Genomic DNA, 27,366 nt, shown 5'->3' on the forward strand with positions numbered 1-27,366 from the left:
AATTGATCTATATGTATATAAATATGTGCATATGTTAAAATGTACCATAATTGTAAATATGAACGATTGAAAGAGGAAAAATAAATGAATTGATGAATTGAATTGAGAAAAAAAAAATCTCATATACTGCATCGATAATTCTCGGTTTCGGGCTGGGACGAATGCACTGCATACTATAGTTTAAAAAAAGATTAAAAACTAACGCGGGGCTGTCAACATTTGCAGGCTAAAGTTATTCACAGGAATCAAAAGCAGTCATGGCCAAACAATATTGCTCTTTTGGCACAACAACAATATTAATACAAAAATGGGTCTGTCAATATGTTACGTTTTAATACGGTGGGATTACCAGAAATTGCGAAATGAAAGATAAGAAACTTATTTCATGACGAAATACATGTAAACATCTGCTTAGATCGGGGCATTGTTTCATGAGACCGTTGTAAGTACATGTTAACCGACATTGCATTGAAACGCGTGTTAAATTCAATATACGTATTTCAATAGAATATTGGTGAACTTGTTCTTATGATGGTTTTGTGAAAGGCTACCCCAGGGCCTAGGTACTACGGGAAATGCTGTTGATCGATAAAACAAGATGCGTGATTGGTCTAGCCTCTTTGATTTCCTTGGTATTGGCCAATCAAATATTCCTATCCACGTTTGATGTGCGCAAGTATTGCGCACATTCACAAAATCAGATTGGGCAGATCATTTGCTGCTGAACGTCGCCGAAGAATATCCATGTCCAACTCGACAGCGCTCTAAAATGTTCGTGTATTTAGCCAACTGACAACTGTTAAACTCTCCTCTCGACAAGTCTATCTTGCCTGGTTGACGTCGAAGTAGATGTCCAGCCATGGAGGAAAATCTGGAGATGGTTCGCCGGGAATATGGGTCTACGTTGTCCGACTTGAAAATCAACAGCAAGCCGCACATCAACACGCTCACAACGCTTGCAGAGGAATACGTACCATATGCGTCGGAGGTCGTGCGACTCATCGAAAATCGACTGCAGAAGGTTCATTTCTCTCGGGAATTTCCCACTTTTGTAATCGATACATTTAGTATAATTCAAATTTTTAAGAAGCTATAATAATTTGTGAACATAATTTAACAGATATTTCTGGAATTTATTAAAGGGAAGTAGAGATTTAGTAAACCGTATGAATGAAGAAATGAACTGAGTGGGTGGCGTTTTGTTCTTCATGCACGTTCGTGCGCGGGTCACATGACTTTTAGGAAGGAGTCCAAAGTTCTTGAAGAATGAATTAAAGATTCAATCAAACTATAGGACAAGTGCTTGGTATGTTTTGTAATGTGACTATCCATTATAAATTGTATGTTAGGATTGTGAATTATAATTGAGGAATTGGGAATGATAGAAACAATAATTGTTTGACTCCGCAGTGCAAGCCAAAATGGGCATGACAACTTCACTTTACCCAAGTTGGATTCTAGATCTAGTAAATATAATGTCATTAAAACACATTTTATTAATATTTCAATTCATGAACTTGAACTTAATAGATTCCTGAGTAGGGGTGCAAATATTCTAAAGACTTTTTGATTAAAAAAAAAGAATTTTGAATCTGACTCCCAATTCTTCTTGAAATCCCATCACACAAACGATGTGACAAACAGCTCTGAATCGATCCAAGCTAGATAGATTCTATCTGCTCAAAATCTATAAAGAAAAGTTACGAAAACAGCCCAAAAATTTTGTTGAAAGAATTGCAAATGATTTTCTGAATTTTAGTTCCAAAATATTTTTAGTCGTGCAAAAGGATCGTTCATGTAAAAAAAAATCCTTGTGATAGTTGAATTGTACTCGACAAGCAAGTTTGAGTTCATCACCAATTGTATCAAGCACCTTGTCCTTGTGTCAAAGCAAGGACTTATTTTTGACATACTGTACCATACATGTAACTCAATGAAAATTATAAGTGAAAGAAGAGTTTGAAGCTCTGCTGTTATTGAGTGACATCTTGGATCCAATTGATCTGAAAACCTTTTTTTGCAAAATTGGAATTGAAAGAAAAAAATGCACGAAGTAACTTAATTAATAAGAAATTTGATGATTTGCTCAATATATTAGCTCTAGTTCTTTTCAAGAGATTGCAGTATTGATTCGGAAAATCTTCATGCGGTTTTGGACTTCCCACATAACCTTTCAGTTTCAGTTTCATTCTTCTTTTTTTCTGTTGAAAATGCTGTTGTGCAGGCAGTCTAAACAAAAAGCCAAAATATAAATAAATTCCGGATTTATCTGTTCACCTTTTAGAAAAATTTGGGCAATAAAATTTACAAGATAAAACTATCAACGTAAAACATAACGTGTATTTAAAAATTGATTCAAGATTAATGTATGTTTTCCAGTGAAGTAAATTAGAAAAGCAGATTTGTGTATGTACATGTAGACTGATGGAACAGCAATTGAATGATTACAGCCTTTTATAAATAATATTTTAGTTCTCTTTACATAATGCATCCAATTTCAAAACAAAAATGAGAGATCCTTTGAAAGAAAGATTATTTAATTCATAGACAAAAATAATTATTAATGTAAATTTGTATCTCAATATGGAAAATGTAATTTTTTGAAATGACAAAATCACAAGTTCCTCAACACCATAACAGAAATTTGTTTACTTTTTTTCTTCTTCATTTAAAAAATAATATAGGTATATATAAACCTGCTGAACGTCTTTCCTTTTTACATTCTAATCTATGCATCACATAATGTAATGTGTTTTTGTTAATGAAAATAAAGTCCTTGTGTGGGAAATTCACCTTGTTATGTGTAATTATCTGTGGCATGGACTGTAATGGGTCAACAGAAACAGATGTGTAATAAGTTGTTGTGAATTCATTTTGAAAAATGAAATCAATTATCAAATCGAACTATCGGAAGACATTTTTCCCCCAAAAATTCAGTTATATTTTAAAAAAAATTGAAACCTAGTATTTGAAGTAACATGCAAGTTTGAATCAAGGAGTGGAACTTATGTTTCCAATTCACCAGAAACAAGATTCATTTATTTCATTCTACTTTTAATTTTCATTTTGTTTGCTGTTTCTCAATGTTTTGGTTTATACAATAATATAGGAGTGGATACAATTACGCACATCTATACACTGTAATTTCAACAAATGAAAAACTGTATTCCTACCTGGCAAAAGGAAAGAAAAGAATAAGAGAGAGAGAGAGAGAGAGGGAGAGATAATAAAAGAGGGGTACTACTTGCTCATCACTTATAAATGATGTTAGCAAAACATTGCCTGCTACACATACCGTAAGTGGTGGAAAATTGGAGATGACATTTTCAGTGTGTATTTGTGTACGCAGTGCAGTGAGGAAAAGAATTACATGTATGAATGATTGTTAATCCTACTAGTGACTGAAAAGAAGAATGTGTACCAGTCTGATTTTTAACTTTAAATAACTTTTATAAATGTTTATTTGGTCAACTTTGGCAAATCAATGTGAGAATGGATGTGTTTTGGAGATCAAATAATGGATTCTGGTACCGGGTACTTGGAATAATTATGTGTGAACTCGCTGAATTGAATTGGGTGACTGTTGATTACATTTACATGTATTGTTTTAGTTAAGAGTGAGAAGTTGAGTACAGTGGAACCTTGAAATAACTTAACTAAAGGCTACATGTATAAAGATATCAGGAAACTATTTTGGTCTTTTATTTTATTTATTTTTTCTTCGTTATCCCATCAAAAGTCAAAACACAAACTTGTTCATGTATTCTATTGTACAATGTACATATGTATTACCAAGTTTTCACTGTACTCAATACATGATATGAGCGTGTGTAACTGCGACTATTAAATTATACAAAATGATGATTCATATCTCTGTAACATTAAATTTACAAAAACATGTATCATTGAATTTCAGCGGAGAATGTTTCACTGGAAATTTGTTTGGGTATTCCTTGCCCAAATTAAGCGAATGCCTGACAAATTTTCAAAAGAGACTTTCTTCTCTGATTGGTTTCTTTGAGTTGCGTCTAATCATCGCTTTAGTTTTCATCTTGATCTGCCAATCTGGAGTATCTGGATGCCCGGGGCCCCTGAGAATGACGTTTTGGGGGAATCTTCATCCGTGTACAGACGAGCAGATTATCGTGGCATGCAGACGGCGGACCAAGCTTCTGCCATTGAGTCTCGCTGGCCCTGGAATTCAACATTCATTTTTTTTTTCTTTGAGCCTGCACTTGCATATATTTGCGATTTAGTGTGCCCCCTTTTCGAGCACTATTTTCTATGTTTCACTTTTTATTTCCACTACCGGTGCATAACTTTATTTCTTTGTCACAAAGTAACAGGAAGTTTGTCGGAGATTCAATGTTTCTTGAACAATTTTACATTAAATGTTATTGAGTGAAGTTTAAACTTTAAATTGATGGCTTCAATTGCTGAATTATTATTTTTAGATGGTTTTGACACGATTGTCTTTCAGGCTATGCATTTCCTTTTGAAATTCTTTTGAGCACAGAACGTGAAATTGCCAGCGTTTTATAAGGACTCCATATTGAAACCGCTTGCCCACTGCTTTTACAATACATGGAGAAAAGAAATCTTTCATGATTCATATTATTAAGTGAAAACAATTTATAGTGGCAAAAATACTTACATGTACAATCATCCAAATTTTCTGTAGCAAGTAAACTTTTATATTCATTCCACAAGAAGCATATGATCATATCATTGTGTTCATTGTGTGTGTGTGTGCTCTCAACCTGAAAACACTAGTACTGGAAAAATGCGTTTGAGAGGTTGTCGGTAGAGGAGGCTGGAGGCATGTGCATTTGTAAAAGAGAGGTGAACTTGGAAGTTGTGAAGCTTTTATGGTGAAAGAAAATTTATAGAAAGGAAGGAGTATGCGATTCAAGATTTTGATGAAAATGATTATGAACATGTGAGAGATATTTGAAATATGACTGATTGCTGAAGAGAATTTTAGTGATGGAATGATTTCTTTAAAAAAAAATTATCTCGCCATTGTGTGCTTTGTGTAAGAAGTTGAATGTACATGTATCTTTCACATTGATTATGTTCCAAACGTTCAATATTTTTCAATTGGTTTTTTCTTTACTCATCATATATCTGTGTTCTTTGGCAGTATGTTTTGCAAAAGGAAAATTTTGAATGTTAATTTTAATATTTGCATATACACGTTTCATATTTACCTTGTGAAATTATTTCTATGTAAATCTCACAAAATTATGTTACAGTATTGGCTACGTTTTTGTAGGAAGGAATAATGTCTCTTTGTTGAGAACGAGGCTGGTCATAAATGTACAATTCAATTCTAAAATCAATTTTTGGCATGTCACAATTCCCAACCTGGTACGATGTGTGAACAACATGCACAGCTGTCTGAATTATAACTGGTTGGATTTCTACTACCGTTAATTATACCAAGGAGACAGCCATTATTTTTATATTATGCCAAATATGATGGGGACTTTCCAGGAACAATTTATACATTATGGCACCTGTACATGAAACATGAAGCCATACACTGCGACAGTGTCATATACGTGAAAGAACAATCCAACCTTTGTAATAAGTTCTTTTGTGTGAAAGCAGAAAAATTAACGAAACTTAGTGGTGATAGTGTGAAAGAAATCTGACCATTAAAAAAAGTTTCCGCAATTTGAAGTTCCTATACGTAAAGTGTTTATGACTTTCAAAACTTTCACCAGTCTGCTTCTCTGATTTTGCTGGTTTCTTTTAGAGTACTTGTCCATTAAGGTTGGATTTTCTTTGGTAACTCATGTGAAGCATTGCATTATTTGAACATATAGTAGTACATGTACATGTACAAGTATGTTAGCATTGTAAATTTTCAAGCATGTTATTGAACTACTGTATGCTATACACAATCATTATTTGCATTGAAACTTGTTGGTGTTTTTAAAAACAAATATTAGAAATGTGTGGTTATGTGCAATGTGTCCCTTTTTACATGCCTTTCCCCCATTTATTTCATCTGAAAAGGAAATTTCTACATGTAATGACTAAATAAAATTTGGATTCTAGGAAGGACAATTAGTTAATGGCAGGTTCGTATTATTAGAGGGAAATAAATAGTTGTAAGGGACACATTGCATGAAATTACGGTACCCAAATTCAAAAGATAATTGGCATACATTTACATCCACATGTATGTGTAGGATTTGCAAATGCAAAGGAGACTGCTTGTTGACGACGCCCTTCGCTAGATCTGACCCAACTCGAAGAGGAACCGTTTCAGCTTCGGAGGCCTGGGATCTCCTATAGTTATGAGGATGGATGGAATCATGCAAGTGTCGTCAGTGACAAAAGGACGTTACCAAGAGCACTTGCACTTGTGAAACGATAGATGCTTAATATCCAGGACATGCCCACAGCATACATGTAGCTTCAGCATCTGTGAATGAAGCGCTGTGGAAAGTGGTCACCATCCGTGATCCCTTTCCAGTGAACTAGGAACTGAGCTTGAGTTGACTTAGTGAGGATTCATCGCCATGGTTATCTAAAGCTTTCATGTTCTGTAACTGGTAGAAAAAGTCATTATGCTTGAATGATTAAAAATCTGCAAGGTATTGCATGTGGTAAGCCTTTGTTGATTTGTTAGAGATAGTAAATAGAAAATTAAATCCATTTACTGTGATAGAGTCGAAGACTCCGTTGTTGTTTAACGAGATAGAAAAGATGCCACAATGTTAATTAAGGATGTCATTCATATCTCCGCTTTCTTCTAGTATTCTTTACAACGATAACAATAACACGCAATTATCATCTATACAAATTGAGGGGAATATTGTGCTATTTCAGTATTAGTGCATCTTTGACGCTATGAAACTCACAAGTTTAACCACGTACATGTACATATTACATGAAGTTTTGGGCCCCCTTTCACAAAGCCTTTCTTCAATGACAAATGACGACAACAAAAATCTGTGACAAATCTGCTGATAACCAATCAGAAGCAAGGATTTCACTAGCTTATAACAAAAAGAGTTATTTGTCACTGATGATAAGTTTTGTGAATTCGGGCCCTGGTTCTGAAATATTGATTCTGTACTGCACTGTTAAAGATTAAGATTGTTGAAGGTATAGACCAGTGTTGGAAACGCCCCCTCTCAAAAAATGAAATGGAAGCTCTTATTACCAATCATGTCAAAGGATATGTTTTGACTACCGTAATACGTGATGATACAGATTTGCCGGAAAACCGCCTACTAATTGATATATTTGGTAAATTATCATATCAATCCGGCTTGGATAGATATTGCGAATGCATCAACATTGAACATTTGGGCATATGTTTCTGCTTTATTGCGAATTTAGGTGGAAGTATTGCCATCTGAACCTCTGAAGGCAATATTGAATGGATATTTTGCACCCAAAATCCTTAAACTGCAATTCTACCACTTCTGGTCTCTTAACCCATTGCTTACTGGAACCGGGTGGTCAATGTGTTAAGTCTATGGGAATTGGATAATTCAGTAGTCAACGGGTTAAATAGTATAGTTTATGGATCATTCAATAGTTATTATACATGTATGAAAATCACAGATTTCCTCACCAACATTCTGATTTTCTATTGCTAAATTGCTGAATAGATGCATAATGATATCATATTTGGCTACCCTCCAGCAGTACAGTATATCAAATATACCTGCACCAGTGGCAGTGCTATTTATTGCCTATTCAATCAGGCTGACATCCTTATTCATGTGACCTTTAGATTGACAATTCTGCTTTGACATCTTGCCATGCCTTATTGCATTGTTCACGTTGTATCTTGGCAACAGGCAGCAATTGTATGGAATCCTTACATGAGGGCTTTGAGGCAATATTTTCATACCAAGAATACTGGATGGTATATAATGTGTAAGATTGTACTCAATTCATGAGTGTGTAATGTCAGGTTTCTAGTTTTACATGTATTTAATATTCAGTGCACCAGTTTATACATGTATTAAGAATTTTGGCATACATTCTCAATGTTGGCACTCTTTGACAACTATTGCCCCAAACTGCAAGAAAATTTTGCTTATATAGCATCAATATATTCATTTTATTCTGGTACATGACAGATCAACTCATCAGTGAATAACTTTGATAGTCAGATACCGTATTAAGTGTTAATATGGGAAGAGTGCATGGCCGTGATTTTCAATACATTTGTGAGCTGGTCTGTTTCACATTGAATTTTGTGCATTCAATGATGAGAATGCTTTATTTATTTAATAGGTTAGCCATTTCAGTTGAAAAATAAACAAAATGGTATTAATTTCTATTACTAAATAAACACCTGTGTGAATACATTTCACAATCGATCATGTTTGGCAATCTGTGCATGCATGACAGAACTGTGAATTCATTAAATCTGAGTTCTACATGTATTTACATTAAATGAAATGTCATCGATATGAAGAAAGAAAGAAATTAAATTTTCTGGCCATTTATATGTTTTCACTAAGAATCTACTGTAGTTGACTTTTTCAAATATCACATTGATGATATCAATATTGGTTGAAGAAAAAATTTAAAATGTATCATTTTGTGATGAGACCAAGTGTTCCATATGGTGAATTCTATTTTGTTGAAAATTCAGTACAGGCACATGTGTGCCAGCAGAGTTGGCTAATATCAATGTCAATTGTGTGTCATATATAGAATCCATTGAGAATAAAGTGTGTACTGGTAATCTAATCATCTGAGCAGCCGGCCATGTTAACATGCTTCGCTTGGCCGGTACTTTCCTGATAAGCCATGATTGACGCACCATATGGCACTATCCTCTTTTTACTATCGTGCAAATGATATGTGCTGGCAGATATGAACATAATATATTATGCCAAGTAGTACTATAATATATTCTGTGTAGCTTGTGATTTGTAATTTCATAAGGAAGTTATTGATTTATGCCATTATTGTGTGTTATTAGTCATAGTTGTTGAATACCATGTTAGTAGTTTTGTAATTCATTTCCTAACTTTTCATTGTTGGATGTGAAGATGAGAGATTGACTTTATCTGATGGCACTGGAGACATGGAGTACATTGTGGAGTGGAGAGAATCCTTGTGTGTGGTTGTGTGATCTTGGAAATGGAGAGGGAATGGAATAAGAGAAGAGAAAGACAGAGAAGAGAAGGAATGAGAGTGAAGAGAGCAGTTTGGAAGTGGCAAGATTGTGAGGAAAGTACATGTAAATGAGATAGAGAAGGAAGGTGGAATATGACAGAACATTGAGAAATGAAGAGAGATATATGGTATGAGCAGGGTAGAGAACAAGTAAAAACACTTCGCCCTTTTGTGACATTCTAGGTATTCAGAATATTTACATTCATCATTCTTTTTTATTCACTTCATCAACACAATTTTAGCCCCCATTACTTACGCATGCCAAGTAATCGCTGAGTTTTATGGAAGTAATAATGATTAATTGATTTCTTTCACACAGTATTTTCAGTGACAAAAATTAATCTAGATCATGATTCATCTACAACTGAGGGTATGAGTATCTTTGGAAAGATTCAACAAATGACCATCTCTACTTTGAAGGAAATATAATTTGGGGGGAGAAGGTTTCAATCTTAAATGGTCAGCTAATTTTATTTTGAGACTTCTCTTTATTTCTGTTCAGGCCCCTTATGCCGAGAAGTTACCTGCAATGTACCTGATGGATTCCATAGTCAAGAATGTGAAGAAAGGCCCTTACCAACAACTATTTGCCAAGAATCTTACCAACAACTTTTGTGGGGTGTTTTCGAAGGTGAGTTATGAAGAGGATAGCATGTTGCTCTGTACTGCTGGGGAGGTGGACATGGGCATGTCGTTCAGAGCGTCTGGATACCATAATAAATGGAAGTTCTCCAACATCTGAACTCGTAAACAAGTCGCTGTATTTTAATCGATAAAGAGTTTCGGTAGGTTTTCAGTGGTTTCATGAAATGATGCCCATGTCTCTGGTCTTGTGCCTCGGGGGAGGCCGGGTAAGTGAAATGGGAAGAATGGAAAGCTCAATCACAAGGATACTCGAGAAGGTCGGTATTTCCATTGGAAAGGGGTAGGTGATGTCTTCCGCTACATGTCTGGCGATGATTGCTCCCAAGGTCAACCCTGTACATTAACCAACCTGGACCAAAAAACGACCCAGACCCTACATGTAAATCAATGACCAAATAAAAGCCCAGTGTGTGTCCGGTCGGCAAAAAGGAATATCATCTTGAAGGTGACAAAAAGCAGGTTTGTATGGATGAGAAGGATGGATGCAAGTGCACTTGAAGGCCTAGGGACAACCCAGTATACTGACGGCCCACCAGAATGACAATGTTGGTATCTTGAACCAAAAAAAAATTTGATAGAAGGCCCTAGAGACCGACATGTTGGCCTCGTTGGTTGTATGTCTCTTGCACCATCTAATAAATTGGTAGTAGGCCCACGTGACCAACATATTTGTTTTCTAGGTCGTCCGCCTTGTGATCACTTTCAAAAGGAACTGTTTTTTTCTTGGGCTGAAGCCCCTCCTCGGAGTTGAACTTTGTTAAGACAAGTCCAACCTTAAAAGTTGATTTTAGCACTTAATTTACTTTAAAATATGAAGGGAGGTAAAAATTTGCATTTGGAAATGAAAGTAATAATTATTCCCCTGGTATTGCATGTGATAAATCTTATTTTCTCATAGAGGTTAATATCATTCTGCCTGGAAAACCACAGGTATACTCTCATACTTCACATAAATTTGAAATACATTGACATGCACACGTGTATTATTATGCCTCTTCCAAACAACAGCCAGCAGCGTAATAAGGTCGTAAGGTTGAGAAAACCTGAATCCAAATTCATCACAAATAAACACCAAATGCGGCTGAATTGTGGTTTTCTTCTCCCTGTAAAAGACTTGTCGCGAAATCATTCAAATTCATGGATGCCTATTCCCCAAATACAGAGTGGATAAATGTGCAGATTGTACCTTATAGGGGAATTCCACCCAGATATCAAGTGGGTTTTAATAGCAGAAAAAAAATGGGTGAATGGGTCAGTGAAAGTGAGAGCAAATTAAAGTAATGAATTTTGCTATCAATCGAACACAAATTGGCAACTTAAATCTATTCAGTCGTAAATAATTCCAAGAAAAAGAAAGTTACCGTAATGAAATTTTATGTCGGAGCAGTTTGGAGAGGAGCTCGCAAGATACATCGCAGTGTTGCCAATTCGTGTTTGATTGGTGAATGAGTAGTTTCCTATTTCGTGATGTAGCCCAAAACTTGAATTAACCTTGCTCGTGCTGGAGGTAAAGGTGCATATATGTATTTCTATTGAAATGATTACAGAAACAGTTAAAAGATTCAATGCTGTTTTCTCTCGTTCAGGTAAACGAGAAGACCAGAGCATCTCTCTTCAAGTTACGATCAACATGGAACCAGTACTTTGCAAGTGGGATCCTCCACGCCCTTGATGTCCGTGTTCAGAAGATTGACCCCGCCTGGCCAATCATGGCCGCCTCTTCTTCTTCATCTTCTTCTGCTCCAGCTGCCCCAGCTCTTTCTTCCATCCACATCAACCCAAAATTCATCAAAAAGGTTCATATCAAAGAGTTTCAAAATTATACTGGTTGAGGGGGGGGGGGGGGGGTGAAGACCAGCCTTTTGTAGAGAGGATCATCCATGCCCTGGGTGTCCATGTGCAGAAAAGTGAGCCTGTCTTGCCATTCATGATATTTTTTGCCCATGCTCCCTTGATCAAAAATTCATCAACAATGTTTTTTTTTTTTTACCGATGTGTTTAAAATGGGATCTGTCTGTGAGTGTGAGAGGGTATGTATAGAAGCTATTTCCAGAATGCATGTATTTCCACGAACATATGTCTCTGTTGAACTATGCTTTCCACAATAATTCTTAATTTCTTCAACTTGTTTTCACTTCAATTTGCATACAGCCTGCACCCATGGAATCTACGGCAGCCCCTACTCCTGTGCAGTCTACACCCACTGTGGTGACGAGTGAACTGTCTGATAAGGATCGTCAAGAGCAGGACATGAGGCAGAGCTTGATCTCCAAGCGGCAAGAGCTCTTTCAGATCCAGCAGCAGCGTCTAAAGCTGGAGCTGGAGCAGACCAAGGCACGATTGGAGTTGCAAGTAAATATATTTTCTTCTCTTTCTCTCTTCAATTTCATGGTTCTCATCTAGGTTCCGGGCGTAAAGGCAATCCAACCTTTGTTCATTTGTATGAACGCAGTAAAAATACGATAAACAGAATGGCAAAAATTTGAAATAAATCTTCCGTTTGTTGTGAACACAAATGTTAATAACCGTTTTTATCCCTTGGGACACTACTCAAAATACATTATGGATAGCATACTATTCTCGGTCCTCTAAAGAAAATAGACCCTCAATTAATTCGATCCTAAATCATGCATTTTAGAAAAATTAAAATTTTAGTCATTTTGTGTGATGGAACATTTTGGAAAGTTGTTCGCCACTACATCAGAGACACTACCTTTCAAAAATTCATACCTTTCTAATTTTTTGTCCAATTTCATTCAAACTGTCACCCGTCTGCTTCTCTGATTTTTCTGCTTTCCTCTAGAGTAGTTTACAATCAAGGTTGAATTTCCCTTAAAATGTGTGTAAATGTGGGTTAGCCTTCCTTTCTTTCCCGCTTTTTGTCTTTCTATTTGCCTCTTTTCCGCTTATTTCACCCTGTATGTCACTCCCTTTTAATATATGTCTGTCTGTAATTGAATTTTTTGTATCAATTTCTGTGGTTGAGTCTAGATTTACAGGCCCATTCTTCCAATTACATTTTTTTTTTCATCACCATCGGGTGCTAAATCGAAGAAAATAGATTTGTCAATTTCTTTCACATGTGTACATGTATTTTACTTGTATGAAACAGGCTAGAGAGCTGGCAGCAAAAACCCAAGCTCTTGCAGATCAAGAGAAGCAAATCTCCCAATTGGCTAACAAGAGCCAAGCTCCAAATGAACCAATTAGTGTTCTACCAACCACATCTGTTCCCGGCCCAGCTACCAAGCCGGCAGGAGCTTCATCAACTGCAGGCTTGGGCCTTTTGGGCGAGGCTCCAATTCAGAACTTTCCCCCAGCTCCAGGGCCTGGGGGCCTCTTGGGCTTCGCACCAGGTACTCATGCTCCTCCTGGAATGCGTTCAACTCCCCCTCTGGCTTCTCAAGCTCCAGCTACTGCTGCAAACCTTTCTAATGTAAGTATTATCTATTCTTATTATCTGGAATTGAATATTGCCAAAGTCACCGTCCAAACCAGACTGCCTAGTATAATAAGACGCTTTGTTCTAGGGGATAGAGATCAATTGTACTTTGTCTTAGGTGCATCTGTGATTTTCTCTTGTCTGTTGATATAGAAAAAAAGTAACAAATGGCAGCATCCATTATGAATGAAAGAAATAGCGACGTCACAATTACTTTTGTCTTTGGGTCAACTTATGTTTATTTGTTGTTATGAACCATTGTTTTTAGGTGTCAGCATCTGGTCCAGTTCAATCACAAGCATCACGGAACACCATTAACCCACGTGATCCGAGACTAGCTAGGGATCCAAGACTTCGTCAGGCCTTTGAGCAACAACAGCAGAGGCAACAACAGGAGCAACTACTTCTTCTCCAGCAGAAGAAACAACGTCTACATCAGCAAGAACAACTTGAGCAGCAGCAGCAGCAACAAGCAGTAGCCAACATAGCTAACCAACCTTTGACTGGTTTACCAACTAGCTTAAGACTTGATGCATCAGCAGCTGCTCCCCAATGGACTGGTGGTGTACCTCCCAGCACTGCCCCTGCCATTGGAACCAAACCACCTGTATCGGCCGCAGCAAGTACTGCTGTGTCTGCAGCACCTTCTGCATCTACAAAGGATTCATCTACTTCTGGCCCTTCAGATAATCCCAAAAAGGTCTCCAAGGCCAGTAGTCCCGGCAAGAAATCTTCTGGAAAAGGGAAGACTGGAACAAAGCCAGGGGTTAAACTTGACCATTTAGATCTCTCTGGGAGGATTAAATCAAAAGAGGATAGTAAGACAGAAAGAAGTGGCAAGCAGAATGAAGTGAAGAAAGGAAAGTCAGAGGGAGATAGGGCTGCAGAAAGGGATGCTTCTAAAAGAAGCCTGAGGCCGTCATCTAGGAACTATCGTAAAACGGCCAAGGATGACAAGGAGGAAAAGATGAGATCAGATTCCCGCACATCTCGCCCGGCGTCTGCTTCAGGTTCACCTTCCCAATCTGACTCGCACTCGAGGTCACGGTCCAGGTCTCGGTCTCCTCGCTCTGGGCCCAGCTCCCCCCGGCCCAGTGAAAGAAGGGAGCGAGAAAGGAGAGGTGGGAAGTCTTCAGACAGCAAGAGAAAAGATAGCAAGGAGAATAAGCCTGAAATCAAGGAGAAAAGAAAATCCCCATCTCCAGACAGAGCAACAGATGAAGAGAAATCAGTATCTAAGAAGTACAGCAAGCAGGATCAACTACCACCAAAGAAGAGGGCCAGGCTGATTGAAAAGGAGCAGCAAGAAGCTGAAAGAGAAAGGGAAAGAGAGAGAAATAGTCGGGCAGTCAGGTGAGCTATCTATTCTTTACAGGCATCCGTCTACATGTAGATGTAAATGATGTATATAATTTACAAGTTTGATCCTTATCAAAAATTATCTCTTGAGCTAAAGTAAATTTTCACGAAAAGATAGTTCAGTGTTACTTTTTCTGAAAGTGATTCATGAATCATAGGCAGTCTGGTATTAAAGTGTACACAGATATATGGCTTTTTAATTAAGTTGCTAATACATGCAGCCTACATTGTGCGAAACCAGTTATCAACACACTGTCTCATCCTATCTATTAACCTAGTACTGTTTCAAACTGTTATGAAGTGACATTTGATGTGTATGAAATAGATATTCATAATATTTTTAGACTTGCGTGAGGTGACAAAACTTCACATTTCTGTAACCACACGTTTTGATTTTCTCTGAGGTTTATGTGCAAGCATGAAGGCAAATGTCAGAAACTAGGGGGGGGGGGTGTGTTCCTGAGGGCCTCTCATATCCCATGTGCAGTATGGCTTCTTAAGTGGAGTGGGGTTAACTGTACGTTGTGTTTAACTATTGGTTAAAATATGTAAACCTGATTGTCTATTGCTTTGTCGTACTATATTTAGAAGTCGAAGTGACCGTGAACGAGCAGCTGGCTGGACGCGGAGTGAGACCAGGGATTATTCTGCAAGTCAACGACCACCTAGGAGACCTAGTTTGTTGGATCCCAACATTAAAATTCCAAAGGAGCTTTCATTGAGCAAGCTGGCAAAGGTGTTGGAACAGGTAGAAAGGATTTTTGTTTTACTTCTTGCTTTTTACTCCAATTAAATGTAATGGATGAATATAAGTATAGGTGCTTGTTCTTTGCTATTGGAAATCTTTCATAGTACATTCTAGACTCTAGATGCTTCAATATTCTTTCTATTAGTTTTAATCATGTTATTTCAGGAAGTGAAGACTTATTTCCATGAGACATGCATCATTACATGTGTATTTTCATAGTTATCCAGGAATTACATTTCTATTTTGGCAAGTTCGAGTGGTAAAAAGGAAAAACTCATCAATTATAAATTTTACATATATTATAAACATACTGCTCTAAAAAATTATTAGTGGAAGGATAGAATAATTTGCATTCTGGAAAATATGTTGATAATTCTATTGAGAGGTTGATAGTGATTCATATTTTTTGGGTAATCGTAAAAGATGATGGTGGCAGAAGTGTAATTTGGGGATGACACTAGTACAAGACATACCTGAATATTTACTAAGTTTTTCTGATGACTGAAAATGTTATGTTTCTTCTTGCTGTCCAGGCTGAGAAGCAGCTCCACTCGGGAGCCTTGACCCACCAACAGCATCAACAGCTACTTCGGGAGCTGAATGAGATCTATAACATTCAGCAACAGAAACGGGAAGAAGAAGAGCGGTATAACAGACACCAACAACCACCACCACCAGAGTGGGGACCTCGTGATCCACGAGATCCTCGAGACCCTCGAATGATGCGAGACCCAAGAGCTCAGAGAGATTCAATGCCATACAATGGTCCACATGGTCTCAGGGATCCGAGGGACGCATTCGATCCCAGAGGTCCACCAGATATTCATGCTGGTCCTCCTTATGCAGATGCCAGACCACCACATCACCGCAGGGAATTCATTGATAGAGATCCAAGGGCTATGCAGGATCCAAAGGGTCCTGCCCAAGAAGATCCTAGACATCGATCTTTACTCGAAGATCCTAGGATGAGGAAATTTGCATCAAATCCTGATGTAGATGAAGGTGGCAGGAAGTTGCCATTGTTGCAAGATCCTGGAGCGATGCCTGATCCCAGACCAAGAATCATGAAACCACAATCAGAGGATGACCTTATTCAGGGCAATATTAATCCTGGAATGGATGTAGATGAGAGAAAACGTACCTTCAGACAGTATAGAGGTCCTCTTGATGAGAAACTTCCCCTACCTGTTACTCCTAAGGATACAGATGAAAGAGACTTTAAAAAACAATTTGCTGAGATGGGTGACACAGATCTACGCAAACTGCCCCCTGGTTCTGATGGACAGAGCAAAATGGATGTTGATTACCGAGTACTACCTGCTGCTTTCCAGGGTAATGTTAAAGAGAACATTGAAGGTATCATAGACACAGACGAAAGACAGAGGGTGAAGGCTGGAGACAGCGATGTGAGGAAAATCCCTGATGACTCTGCAAAAGACAAACCGTCAGAAGAGTCGAGCAAGCCAAAGGAGGAAGGAGAAAAGCAGACAGCTCAAGACAGCGCTTCTTCAGGAAAGATTAAAAAAGAAACTAAGTCTGTAAACAAAATGCCAACTAGATCATCAGCAAAAGCTGAATGGGAGGCTGCTGCCGTAGGGGGAAATCTGGACGAAGATGTAGATATGAGGCCTAAGTCTGATATCAAGAAAGTAAAAAAAAATGATGGTAATGATGAGATATCCAAACCAGTACAAACTTCTACACCAAGTGGATCAGCAAAAGATGATATCAATGATAAAGATGACAGAAAAAAAATGGATGAATCTAGCAAGGCTATGAAAGAAACAAGCAGCAGTGACACTGATGAGAGGAAATTCCTTGCAAAGTCAGAAGTGACGGAGATTAATAAGGTCGATGATAAAGTTGACGATATGGACTTGCCCGCGGATGATGTAGATTTGCGTCAACCAATGCCCAGGCTGGAAGAAGAGATAAGGCCTTTAATGGACTTTGGACCTGATCCGAATATCCTGTATCATGAGAGGGAAGAGATGATGGATAATGATTATAGGCAAGGGCCATTTATGGGCCCAGGTCATCCCCATTTCAGACGTGGCCCTGATGGCGATCCAAACAAGTGGCAAACATGGAAAAAGGAGCATCCAGACGAAGCCTCCGCTCCTCATTTCGATGATGGCCCTGGAGGCTTTGATCCTAACGACCCAAGGCATCCTGCACATTTTAGACAAAGAATGGATCCAAGGGGTCCGTTTGAAGGTGACATGGCTCCTATGGATTCGCACCAGCAGAGATTCAGAGAGTCTCCCCCTATGGAGATGGATGACGGACAATCGATGGAAGCCTGGCGCCGCAGGACTAGAGGTGACATTCCAGACAAACATTTCCATTTCAGAGAAGGGGATTGTCCTCCTCCATTGGAACGACAAGACTTCAGAATGGATGACAGACCTCCTATGGAGGAAGGGGACTTCCCACCAGATAGGGATGCTAGAGATCCAGGGATAATCAGAAATGGACCAGTCCGCCTGTCAAGGGACCAAGAGAGTTTTGAGTTTCCTCCTGACATCACTCCTGCAGATACGCCTCAGTCTCCTGATTCTGAGAATCGTTTGCCACCTATGTATTGCTTTGGCCCTGATACGATACAGAAGCAAGAACAAAAACCATCTCGTGATGATAGGTAAGCTTTCCATTTTATAATTTCCTGTTATTGTATTTAAATCTTGAATGTACTTCTAAAGCTCTCTGAAGGAAAAAAAGAAGACACATGATACAGTATGAATGAGCTTGTTTATGAACTGTTTATTCTTGCTCTCTGTTTAAATACCCTTCTAATCATGTTCATAATTTTGCCTTTGGTAAGGTTCAGCCTCGCTTAAAAAGTATTTAAAAACATGTTTTGCTCGAGAAATGCTGAACTGTCACTATTATCAACGAGACAAGAACTGTTCTTGTCATTAGATTGAGCACCAAAATATTCAAGTTTGCTTCCTCTTCCACTTGTTCTGATATGATAAAAACAAAAATCCTTTAAAGGCACACTGCCATACTTGTAGCTACTTGCTCCCTCTATATAGAAAACTTCCCCAATCGGTGCCTGTTAGTCCCCCATGATCCTCTTTTTCTTATGTTAAATGAGAGCTGAGTTAATGAGATAGCCACTTGTCACAGTGACCTCGATGGCTCTCTGTGTGGTCTAATCCCTTCTGGCCCAGTAGTGGTGACGGTCTTTAAAGGAGTACAAAAGTTTTATCATTCGCATTTGTAATGCTCTATATCACAAAAGTGACAATTGATTGATGTGAGTTAAAGATAATAGACTATTCAAAAAACATATATTTTTCATTTTTCCACTAGGGATCCTCATCCTCCATTCCCTCAAGAGAGACTGCCATTCCAGCGAGGAGATGGCCCTGCATTTAGAGGACCAAGACCTGAAGAAATAATGCCACGTGGTCCAGAGGGCTTCAACCCAAGAGACAGTCCACCCTTCAGAGGACCAAGACCAGATGGTAGAGATAGGCATGCCCACATGGGACCAGATGGGCCAAGATTTATGTCTGGGCCAAGGGGACTGCCTGACATGCCCAGATTTCCTGGACCAGGTGGACCTCGGAAAATGGGACCTGGAATTCGTCCAGATGGTCCAGTGCACGGGCCAAATCAGTTTCAGCACAGACCCAATAGTCCACCTGTATCTTCTGATATGCAGAGGCCACCAAGGAATGGACCTGCCAGTAATCTTCCAGGCAATATTTTGTCAAACTTTGGCAATCTGCAGCAGATTGTGCAGATTCTGAGAAAGCAGGTGACGAACCAACAGCAGCCAGAACAGAACCAGAACCCGATTCCAGCTCACAATCTCATTCGCTCTGCCTTACAGACCATGGGAGTGACAGGCAATATACCTAGCCATGTTATGCAAGCTGCTCAGAATAATCTGCTTGAGCAGATGCGATCGATGCCAAACATGAACATGAATATGTTGAGGATGATGAGACCTCAAAGGCCAAATAACCCTAACCAACGTATGGAGAGACCACCTATGCCACAAGGTCCTGGACCTAGGCAACAGCTGCGTGGACCCCCTCCCGGAATGCAGCCTCGTCCCCCTTTTTCATCTGGTGGGCTCCCACCAAACAGTATGGCTTCAGAAATGCAAAAAGGCTTTCCTCAAGGAATGGGACCACCTCCAAACTCGAATCAGTCAGGGCTTCCCAACCAAGGGATGCCTCAACAAGGAATTCCTCCACAGGGGATGCCTCCACAAGGGATGCCCCCACAAGGAATGCCTCAACAGGGAATTCCCCCACAGGGAATTCCCCCACAGGGAATGCCCCCACAGGGAATGCCCCCACATGGAATGCCTCCACAGGGAATGCCTCAACAGGGAATGCCACGAGGAATAATGCCGCAAGGCATGCTGCCACAAGGTATGCCTCCACAAGGTATGCCTCCACAAGGCATGCCTCCACAGGGAATGCCTCCACAAGGTATGCATCCTGGGATGATGCCAGGTACGCAAGGAGGACCAAGTGGCCCAGGATTTTTACTGCAAGGAGTGCCAGGTCTTGGAATGTCAAAACCACCCCGTCCTGCAGGTATGTAATCTGATAATTAAGAAAAACATGAATCGTTTGTGATTGGGAAATTTCAAACCACCCCTACTTAATCTGATAATTAAGAAAAAACATGAATAAAATTTAAAATCAAAATCTATTTAATTATTTTGCAATTTTAGACTTTGCCCGATTTCATAACAAATATGCAAAGATTATTCTTACAACTTGCATTAACCAAAAATGGTGGAATACTTAAGTATCATTGCATGCTAACTGGTATTTCTGTCGCTCTGTTTATATTATACTCTACTCCTGTATTGATTCTGTTTATTGCAGCTCCTGCATCGGGGTTGCCCTCCCAGCTGGACATTACCTCACTGTTCTCCAAGCTGGTTTCCTCAGGGATCTTGAAGGAGCCTCTCAAACCAGCCTCCCCCCTTCCTGACCAGACCTCTGCCCCTGCAACTGCCCCTGCACAGAAGGCCAAGGAGGGGGGCGAGGCAGAGGGTGAGAAGGAAGAAGACGATTCCCAGGAGGTGGAGGATGATGGTTCCTTTGACATCCCGCCGATGGCTCTCGTAAATGAGGAGCTCAAAGTGTAAGTAGAATCATCATAATCTTTTATTTTTATTTGATGTTATAAGTTGGCAAGAGAACCTAGTTTTTATTCATTTTTACTTTATAATAAACTTGAGCACATCCAAAACATAAATGTCACAGGTTTGGAACTAATTACAATGTTTCTTTGATGCTATGAGGTTTAGTTAGCTAAAGTCATAACCCAAGTTATTTTGGTGCTTAGCCTGGTATAGATAATAATAATAATATTGTATGGCTTTGTTTGTGTGTGATACAAGAATATATTATATAAGTATCTTTACTTCTAACTGCAACATGATCAATATTCACAGACGGCATCCAGGAATCATCAAGCGTATCTACAGCGGGATGCAGTGCACTTCATGCGGCATGCGCTTTGTGATTGCCCAGATGGACCGATACCGCAAGCATCTGGACTGGCACTTCCGACAGAACCGCAAGAAGCAGGACGGCATCAAGGCAACTACCTCAAGGAAGTGGTACTATGAGGTGGACGAGTGGCTGGACTATGAAGAGATTAATGACATGGAAGATGGTGAGTGGACAGACAACAAAGAAAGAATCTTCTGGACCCTGTTTCATAAAACTTGATATCAATAACAAGTTATAAGCTACTGAAATCAAGGCATCTGATTGGCTGAGAGCAAATTTGTCGTAGAAATTAAGCATTTGTTATAGATAAAAAGTTTGATGAAATGGGCCCCTGGAGTGGAAGATATGTGAGGTTCATGGGCTGGGAGATAGGGCATTAGGGTCGGGGAGATCAGAGATAAAAGCCACGCAGTCGTCTGTTTCCATTCGCTGACACCAAAGTTGGTTGAAATACCAATTAATGTGTGTATATGTCTCCCAGGCAGCAAAACTGTCGCCCGCCAAGAAATTACTCCAGCTTTCATTCATATTTTGTCGGTGAGGGAAATTTATGATGATATTTCCTTATGGGGATATTGGTGGAAGATGCATTGCAGTAATGCACTAATATAGGTGATTGACAACACCAATTATTTGGTAAACACCAGAATGTTTTACAATGCCCCATCAGGACCCTCTACTATAGTTGGGGGATGGAAACAGGATTTTATATAGACAACCACCTCCAGGAAATATTTAAACAAGGTGGAAGAGTGGCTGAAGTGTGTAGAGATCAATGGCACAGAGGATGTTGAATGGGAAGCAGAGAAATAATCTTTAATGGATCAGGAGAGAGCGGCTTGGAGATGGGATACGAGTTTTGGGAGATTGGAGGTTAAGGGTTGGAGAGGGAGGTTGGTGACACGATGGTATGAACTCGACCACTTCAAGAAAGTGATACTGTGAGGTGGCTGGAGATCATTGATACAGAGGGTGGCGAGTGGAAAGCAAAGAAAGAATTTCTGGAGTAAGAATGTACATGAATGTTTAATCAATCCTTGTTATCCCCTACAGCCCGAAGTACCTTTTTTGAAGAGCAGGCTCAGGAGTTTGCAGATAAAGATCGAGGTGATTCCAGTGTGCCAGTTACAAGCGACCCCAGTGATGAGGTGAGATGATGTGCAAATTATGGGCATTTTAGAAAATTTGTAAAGAAAGAACTCTAGGTATTAAGGGCATCGTTTAACAATGTTAAATCTGAGATGCATGGCCCTATGTGTTATCGGTGTCATATAGTCATATATGTGATATAGTGTAATATTAAAATCTTTGAGTGACCGGTTTTACCATACTCATTTACCCCAAAAGACTGTAGTGTGATAAAATTTGGTAGGAAAACGAAAAATGAAATTAGGATTTCCAATCATAAATATCTTGATAATCAGACAGGCTTGTAAAAGTCATGGGATTCCTGACTGACCTAAAGATTTATGATTATGATTGCAGCATGAGCTAAATCCAGGATTTTGTTTCAGAATCTGAGGCAATGTTACCGAGTCACTTTAAGAATGATAAAATCTGTTAACCCTCTACCTCTATCTGGTATCAGACATTCCTGACCTTGCTTTGTTGGACCAAGACTCAATTATAAACATTGACATAGATGTTGTAGAGAGGAGAGCTGAAAAAAGGGAAAAACTCATCGTAGTAGCCAAAATTTGATGTCGCTTTGTCAAGTTCATGTTTGTGCACCCGATCAGGTGTGGGAAGGAAGGCCTGTAGGCCATGGACATTAGTTGACCTGTTCCTTACCCAGGCTACCTGGTCGGGTGCTCAAGTGTCAAATTATTGTATGTATTATGTCCTATGTACATGTACATTGTATATTGTTTCCTGATTTTGTTTCTTTTGAAAGTGCCAAATAAATAATGATAATAACAGAAAAATCTTACCTATCGTCACACCTTTTTATCTTCATTGTTCTATAACAAACAGATCTGTAAGATATGCAGAGAGAACTTTGAGCAGTTCTTCAACGAGGAGACAGAGGAGTGGCATTTCCGTAACTCAATCAGAGTGGATGGAAAGGTAAGCATTATGGGAACAATGAATCAAGTTTGACTGTAGGATTTTAAGAAGAGAATTCAGATGTTTAGCATTTAAAAATCTCAATTTTTTAAATGACATACATGTACAAGTAGTAGGGAACAACTCTTCCAGCTGTTATGCCCTAAGATATCAATTTCGATTTCCCTCCTCAGTAAATTTTTTTGTCTATTAGTATATTGCAAATAAATGATGTATGACTTGTCCTGCAGAGAAAAAGTGTGTGCTCATCAATAAAAATCTGTAGAAAAAATATGTGTAGGAGCAAGTGATGTAAAGTTTCATGTATTTAGATCTTATGGTTTAGCTGATCTCATTCAAACTTTCACCAATGCGTATCACTAGTCTGTTTCCTTTTCTTTAGGGCAACTCCCTGTGGAGCTGACAACTGTAATTTATGTTTTTCTTTGTCTTTATTTTTTGTATTCCAGACTTTTCATCCATCTTGCTACGATGATGCTAAAGATGTAAGTATCAATCTTGTTTTTGTACTATGTTTGAAAACTATGAAGGATGCAAAGTACTTGGGTCTTATTATTAACACCTTGGAGCAAAAGTTTAAGTCCAATAGTCCATGCTATTTAGCGATGGAAAAACAATTTCTTGTCACGCTGATAAAAATGACAGTTATGCATTTCTGGAACAAAAATCGAAATCCCAACTCTGGAATTCAGTGAAGCTGGAATAAACACATTTACAGATGATATGACTTGCCTGTCTTGTTTTTATTTGAACAGTGTTGCAGTGATTGTGAAATTTACATACTTGTCAATGTTGTAAGATCTTTTTGTTGATAAAAATAATTTTAGTAGAAACCAACTTTGTTTCCTCATTATGAGAACTGTTACGATTCTCTACATCTTGTTTTACTTTGCAGACATCCGGGTTCCTTGAGACACCCACTGACGACCTGCTGAGCCCCCCACTTGTACGGACCAGAAACTCCTTCAGCGGCACAGCAGTTAGTCCCGGTGCTAGCCCTGCTTCCTTAAAGCCTTCATTCATCGCTCCAGGAAAGGAGAGCTGGGATGCTGTCATGAGTACAGATAGCAAACCAGCATCTACTGTTGGTGTTACCATCAAAACTGAACCAAAGACAGAAGCAAATCCTGTTCCGGAAGGCAATGCAAGTGAGGATACGTCAAAGGCTTCCGACTTGGTGAAGGTGAAGGTGGAGCCAGAAGAGCCCATGGAATCCAAACCGTCAACTGAGGAAGCGAGTAGCAGCATTGGGACTGAAATCAAGATCGAACCATCTTTAAACACTATAAAATCAGAGCCAGTTGTTGGGGAAGTCCAGACTACGTTACTGGTAAAGCAAGAATCAGGAGTAGACAGTGCAGTTTCCAAAACACTAGTAGAGAAAGAACAATTTAGGCAAGAGGAAATGAAGTCATCGTTAGATGTTCTCAGGGCAAAGTCTTCACCTGTGCCATTCTTGGAGGAAGTTTCTCTAGAGGATATGGAGACAGATGCTCCTGCACTTGATACCATGCCAGCCGAAACAGTTGATTCACCATCAGCTCAGATACCTGGAGAGGTTGCATCAACTAAAGAATTCACTGAAGATGCAAAGACAATTCCTTCTGTACTTTCTGAGAATCCTTTACCAACTGATGTTGAAGAGCAAGCTGCTACTGAAACGGGAGCAACCACAGTGGCTCCTTCTGGATCTGGAGATGCAGCCATTGCATTGGATCCACCTGTTGAATCCCCAGCAGATAATGGACATATCTCTAAAAATTTACCCCTCAGTGAAGCCGTGGCGACACTCGGAGAATCAGAAGACTCCGCAGAGCCCCCTGTACTGGAGGTGGAAGCCCCATTGTCAAGCGCCAGTCAGGACCAGACAGGAAACGCTGCTCGGTTCTCTTCCCCAGGCATCTTTGAAAAGTTGACTCCTCCTCCCGCACTCACCAGCATGGAGAGTGAAGAATCAAAACCAAATGTGGTTGAAGAACCCCCTGCAGAGAGTTGTACAGGAGGTGGGGATGCGAATCAAAATGCCATGGAAACTCAGGAAAGTAGTACGTGAGAGCGAGTATAAGAAGAACAATGAAAGCTGTTCCAACTCGAAAGGTGTGAACCCTGTGAAGGGGAGCGATCACAATTTGCCTCAGGACCATGTTTTAGGGGAATCCCCCAAAATGGCCCTTCAAAGGATTCCCCCAAATGTTTTGTTCATATTGAAGATTAGAACATTGCAAATAATCTGGTCTATTTCAAAATCTGTTTCCCATAGTGACCTTGATTTTGGGATGTAAATAAACACTGGAAAATGGGCTTGTTTAAGGCTCAGCTCAATCCCATGCCCACTTTGCATATGATAACTTGTACAATTTTTGCTCAATTTGAGTCTTAAATTTCCAAAGCAGTTTGCAAATTTTTGATAGAATCTTACTCCAGAATTCCCAGATTCATTGTCATCAACTTTTTTAATATCCCATAATAGTTCTGAGTATTCTATTTTTATGCCTCCGTTACGAAGTAGCCGGAGGCATTATGTTTTCGGGTTGTCCGTCCGTACGTCCCGTTCTCGTGATCGCGTTATCTGAAGAACCGATGGATGGATTCCTGCCAAACTTTGGTCATGTATGTATCTTGCAGAGCCGATGAACTGATTAGATTTTGGGGTCACGAGGTCAAAGGTCAAAGGTCACAGGTCACAGGGCTCATTATGTATGCAAAAACAGCTCGTGATCGCGTTATCTCAAGAACCGATTGATGGATTCCTGCCAAACTTAGGTCATGTATGTATCTTGCAGAGACGATGAACTGATTAGATTTTGGGGTCACGAGGTCAAAGGTCAAAGGTCACAGGGCTCATTATGTATGCTGAAACAGCTCGTGATCGCGTTATCTCAAGAACCGATTGATGGATTCCTGCCAAACTTAGGTCATGTATGTTACTTGCAGAGCCGATGAACTGATTAAATTTTGGGGTCATGAGGTCAAGGTCAAAGGTCAAGCGGCTCATTATGCATGCAAAAATAGCTTGTGATCGCATTATCATTAGAACAGATTGATGGATTCCTCCCAAACTTAGATCATGTATGTATCTTGCAGAGCTAATGAACTGAGTAGATTCTTGGGTCATGAGGTCAAAGGTCAAAGGTCATGGGCTCATTATGTATGCAAAAATAGCTTGTGAAGGCATTCTCATTAGAACTGACAGATGGATTACTATTTAACTCGGGACATCTTGCAGAGCCAATGAACTGAGTAGATGTTAGGGTCATGTGGTCAAAGATCAAAGGGTCATATATTATGTATATGAGAAATTGCTTGTAATCACGATATTCTGAGAACCTGTTAATGGATTACAATTGAACTTGAATTTGAACAATTTCTTCTGTTTTGGTTTGTAAAATTGCTCTATGACGGAGGCATCATTTCGACTGCGCGCAGTCGAAGTTCCATCTAGTTTGCATCTTCTTTCTAAAATGTGCATGTATGAATGCGGGTTTTGAAAAAAAAATCAAGAAATTGCCAATAATAATATGTACATGGACATAGTGATTATAAATTTCAGTCGGCATTGCTAATTTGGACTCAATTATTATTTTTGATTAAATTGATCTCATTCATGAACGTGTCAATGTACTGCTGCTGCAACAGTTAATTTACTCATGATAGAGTGTTTGTTCCTCATTGTGTTGATATCATTTACCCGGTAGTCTGTATTAGTATAATGTCGTGTGCCACTTTTTCTGTACAGAATTTTTGTCTTACTTTTCAAAAAGCCCATCACTGGTTACTTACATTTGATGTTATTCCTATTTTCACAAAAAAATATTGATTTATTTCATTTTCATTTTTCTTTACAGATGGGGAAGAAATGCTAAAGTGATATTTTGAGCTACTTTACCTTACCTTAGAAAATAGTGATGTTAGAATATACTTTAGATTTCTATTTTAGATTTTCCTCTTTGGAGGGGAAATTTCCATCATTTTAGGATTACTGCATACATAAGAAGTACTTTTTTTAGTGTTAGCAAAGCTTTTGAGAAAGGTATGAATATTTGGGGGATTTTTTTTCTTCTTCCATTTCTGTTATTTTTAAAGGCAGGTTAAAATTACATTCATTTTTACAAAATGATTGTATACTTATTTTATTTCATTTACATGCATTTCTTATCTACGGTAACTTGTATCTTTTTACACATATTCTGTTGTTGAATGTAGGCACTTTCTTTGGACAAACTGATGATTATTGATATTAAAATCTGTACCCTTTGTTATTGATCCTTCATATTTTAATTACAGATTTCCATCAAGTCTATATGTTTATGTCAAAGAGACTACAGCATAGGTAACAAACAAACAAAATATAAGTAGAACACATGCTCACATATCTAAAATTCTATCCATAAGACCCTGACACATGTACGTTATGTGGTATTCTAATGAAACATTTGCATTTTGATTAT

General features: G+C 38.9%; 1 protein-coding gene across 1 annotated transcript; it reads left to right on the forward strand.

Moving 5' to 3' along the window:
- Positions 1 to 679: 679 nt before the first annotated feature.
- Positions 680 to 25,379, forward strand: LOC582414 (serine/arginine repetitive matrix protein 2). The gene is made up of 15 exons (XM_030980551.1): positions 680 to 1,021; positions 9,665 to 9,793; positions 11,394 to 11,603; positions 11,959 to 12,159; positions 12,920 to 13,243; positions 13,518 to 14,602; positions 15,197 to 15,356; positions 15,890 to 17,997; positions 18,675 to 19,918; positions 20,216 to 20,477; positions 20,791 to 21,014; positions 21,905 to 21,999; positions 22,826 to 22,918; positions 23,368 to 23,403; positions 23,814 to 25,379. Exons 1-15 carry the CDS (start codon positions 860 to 862, stop codon positions 24,969 to 24,971), a joined length of 7,491 nt encoding a protein of 2,496 aa, XP_030836411.1. The 5' UTR covers positions 680 to 859; the 3' UTR covers positions 24,972 to 25,379.
- Positions 25,380 to 27,366: the final 1,987 nt, after the last annotated feature.

This window comes from Strongylocentrotus purpuratus, unplaced genomic scaffold, assembly GCF_000002235.5.
Source record: "Strongylocentrotus purpuratus isolate Spur 01 unplaced genomic scaffold, Spur_5.0 spur5_scaffold_11, whole genome shotgun sequence".
NCBI classification, from domain to species: Eukaryota; Metazoa; Echinodermata; class Echinoidea; order Camarodonta; family Strongylocentrotidae; genus Strongylocentrotus; species Strongylocentrotus purpuratus.

What these genes read in the sequence shown, in the direction of transcription:
- LOC582414 (XM_030980551.1), top strand. Translation starts at nt 860, where the DNA reads ATGGAGGAAAATCTGGAGATGGTTCGCCGGGAATATGGGTCTACGTTG. An exon ending in AGGCACGATTGGAGTTGCAA is followed by an intron (nt 12,160 to 12,919) that starts GTAAATATATTT and finishes TGTATGAAACAG; the next exon opens with GCTAGAGAGCTGGCAGCAAA. An exon ending in AAACCATCTCGTGATGATAG is followed by an intron (nt 17,998 to 18,674) that starts GTAAGCTTTCCA and finishes TTTTTCCACTAG; the next exon opens with GGATCCTCATCCTCCATTCC.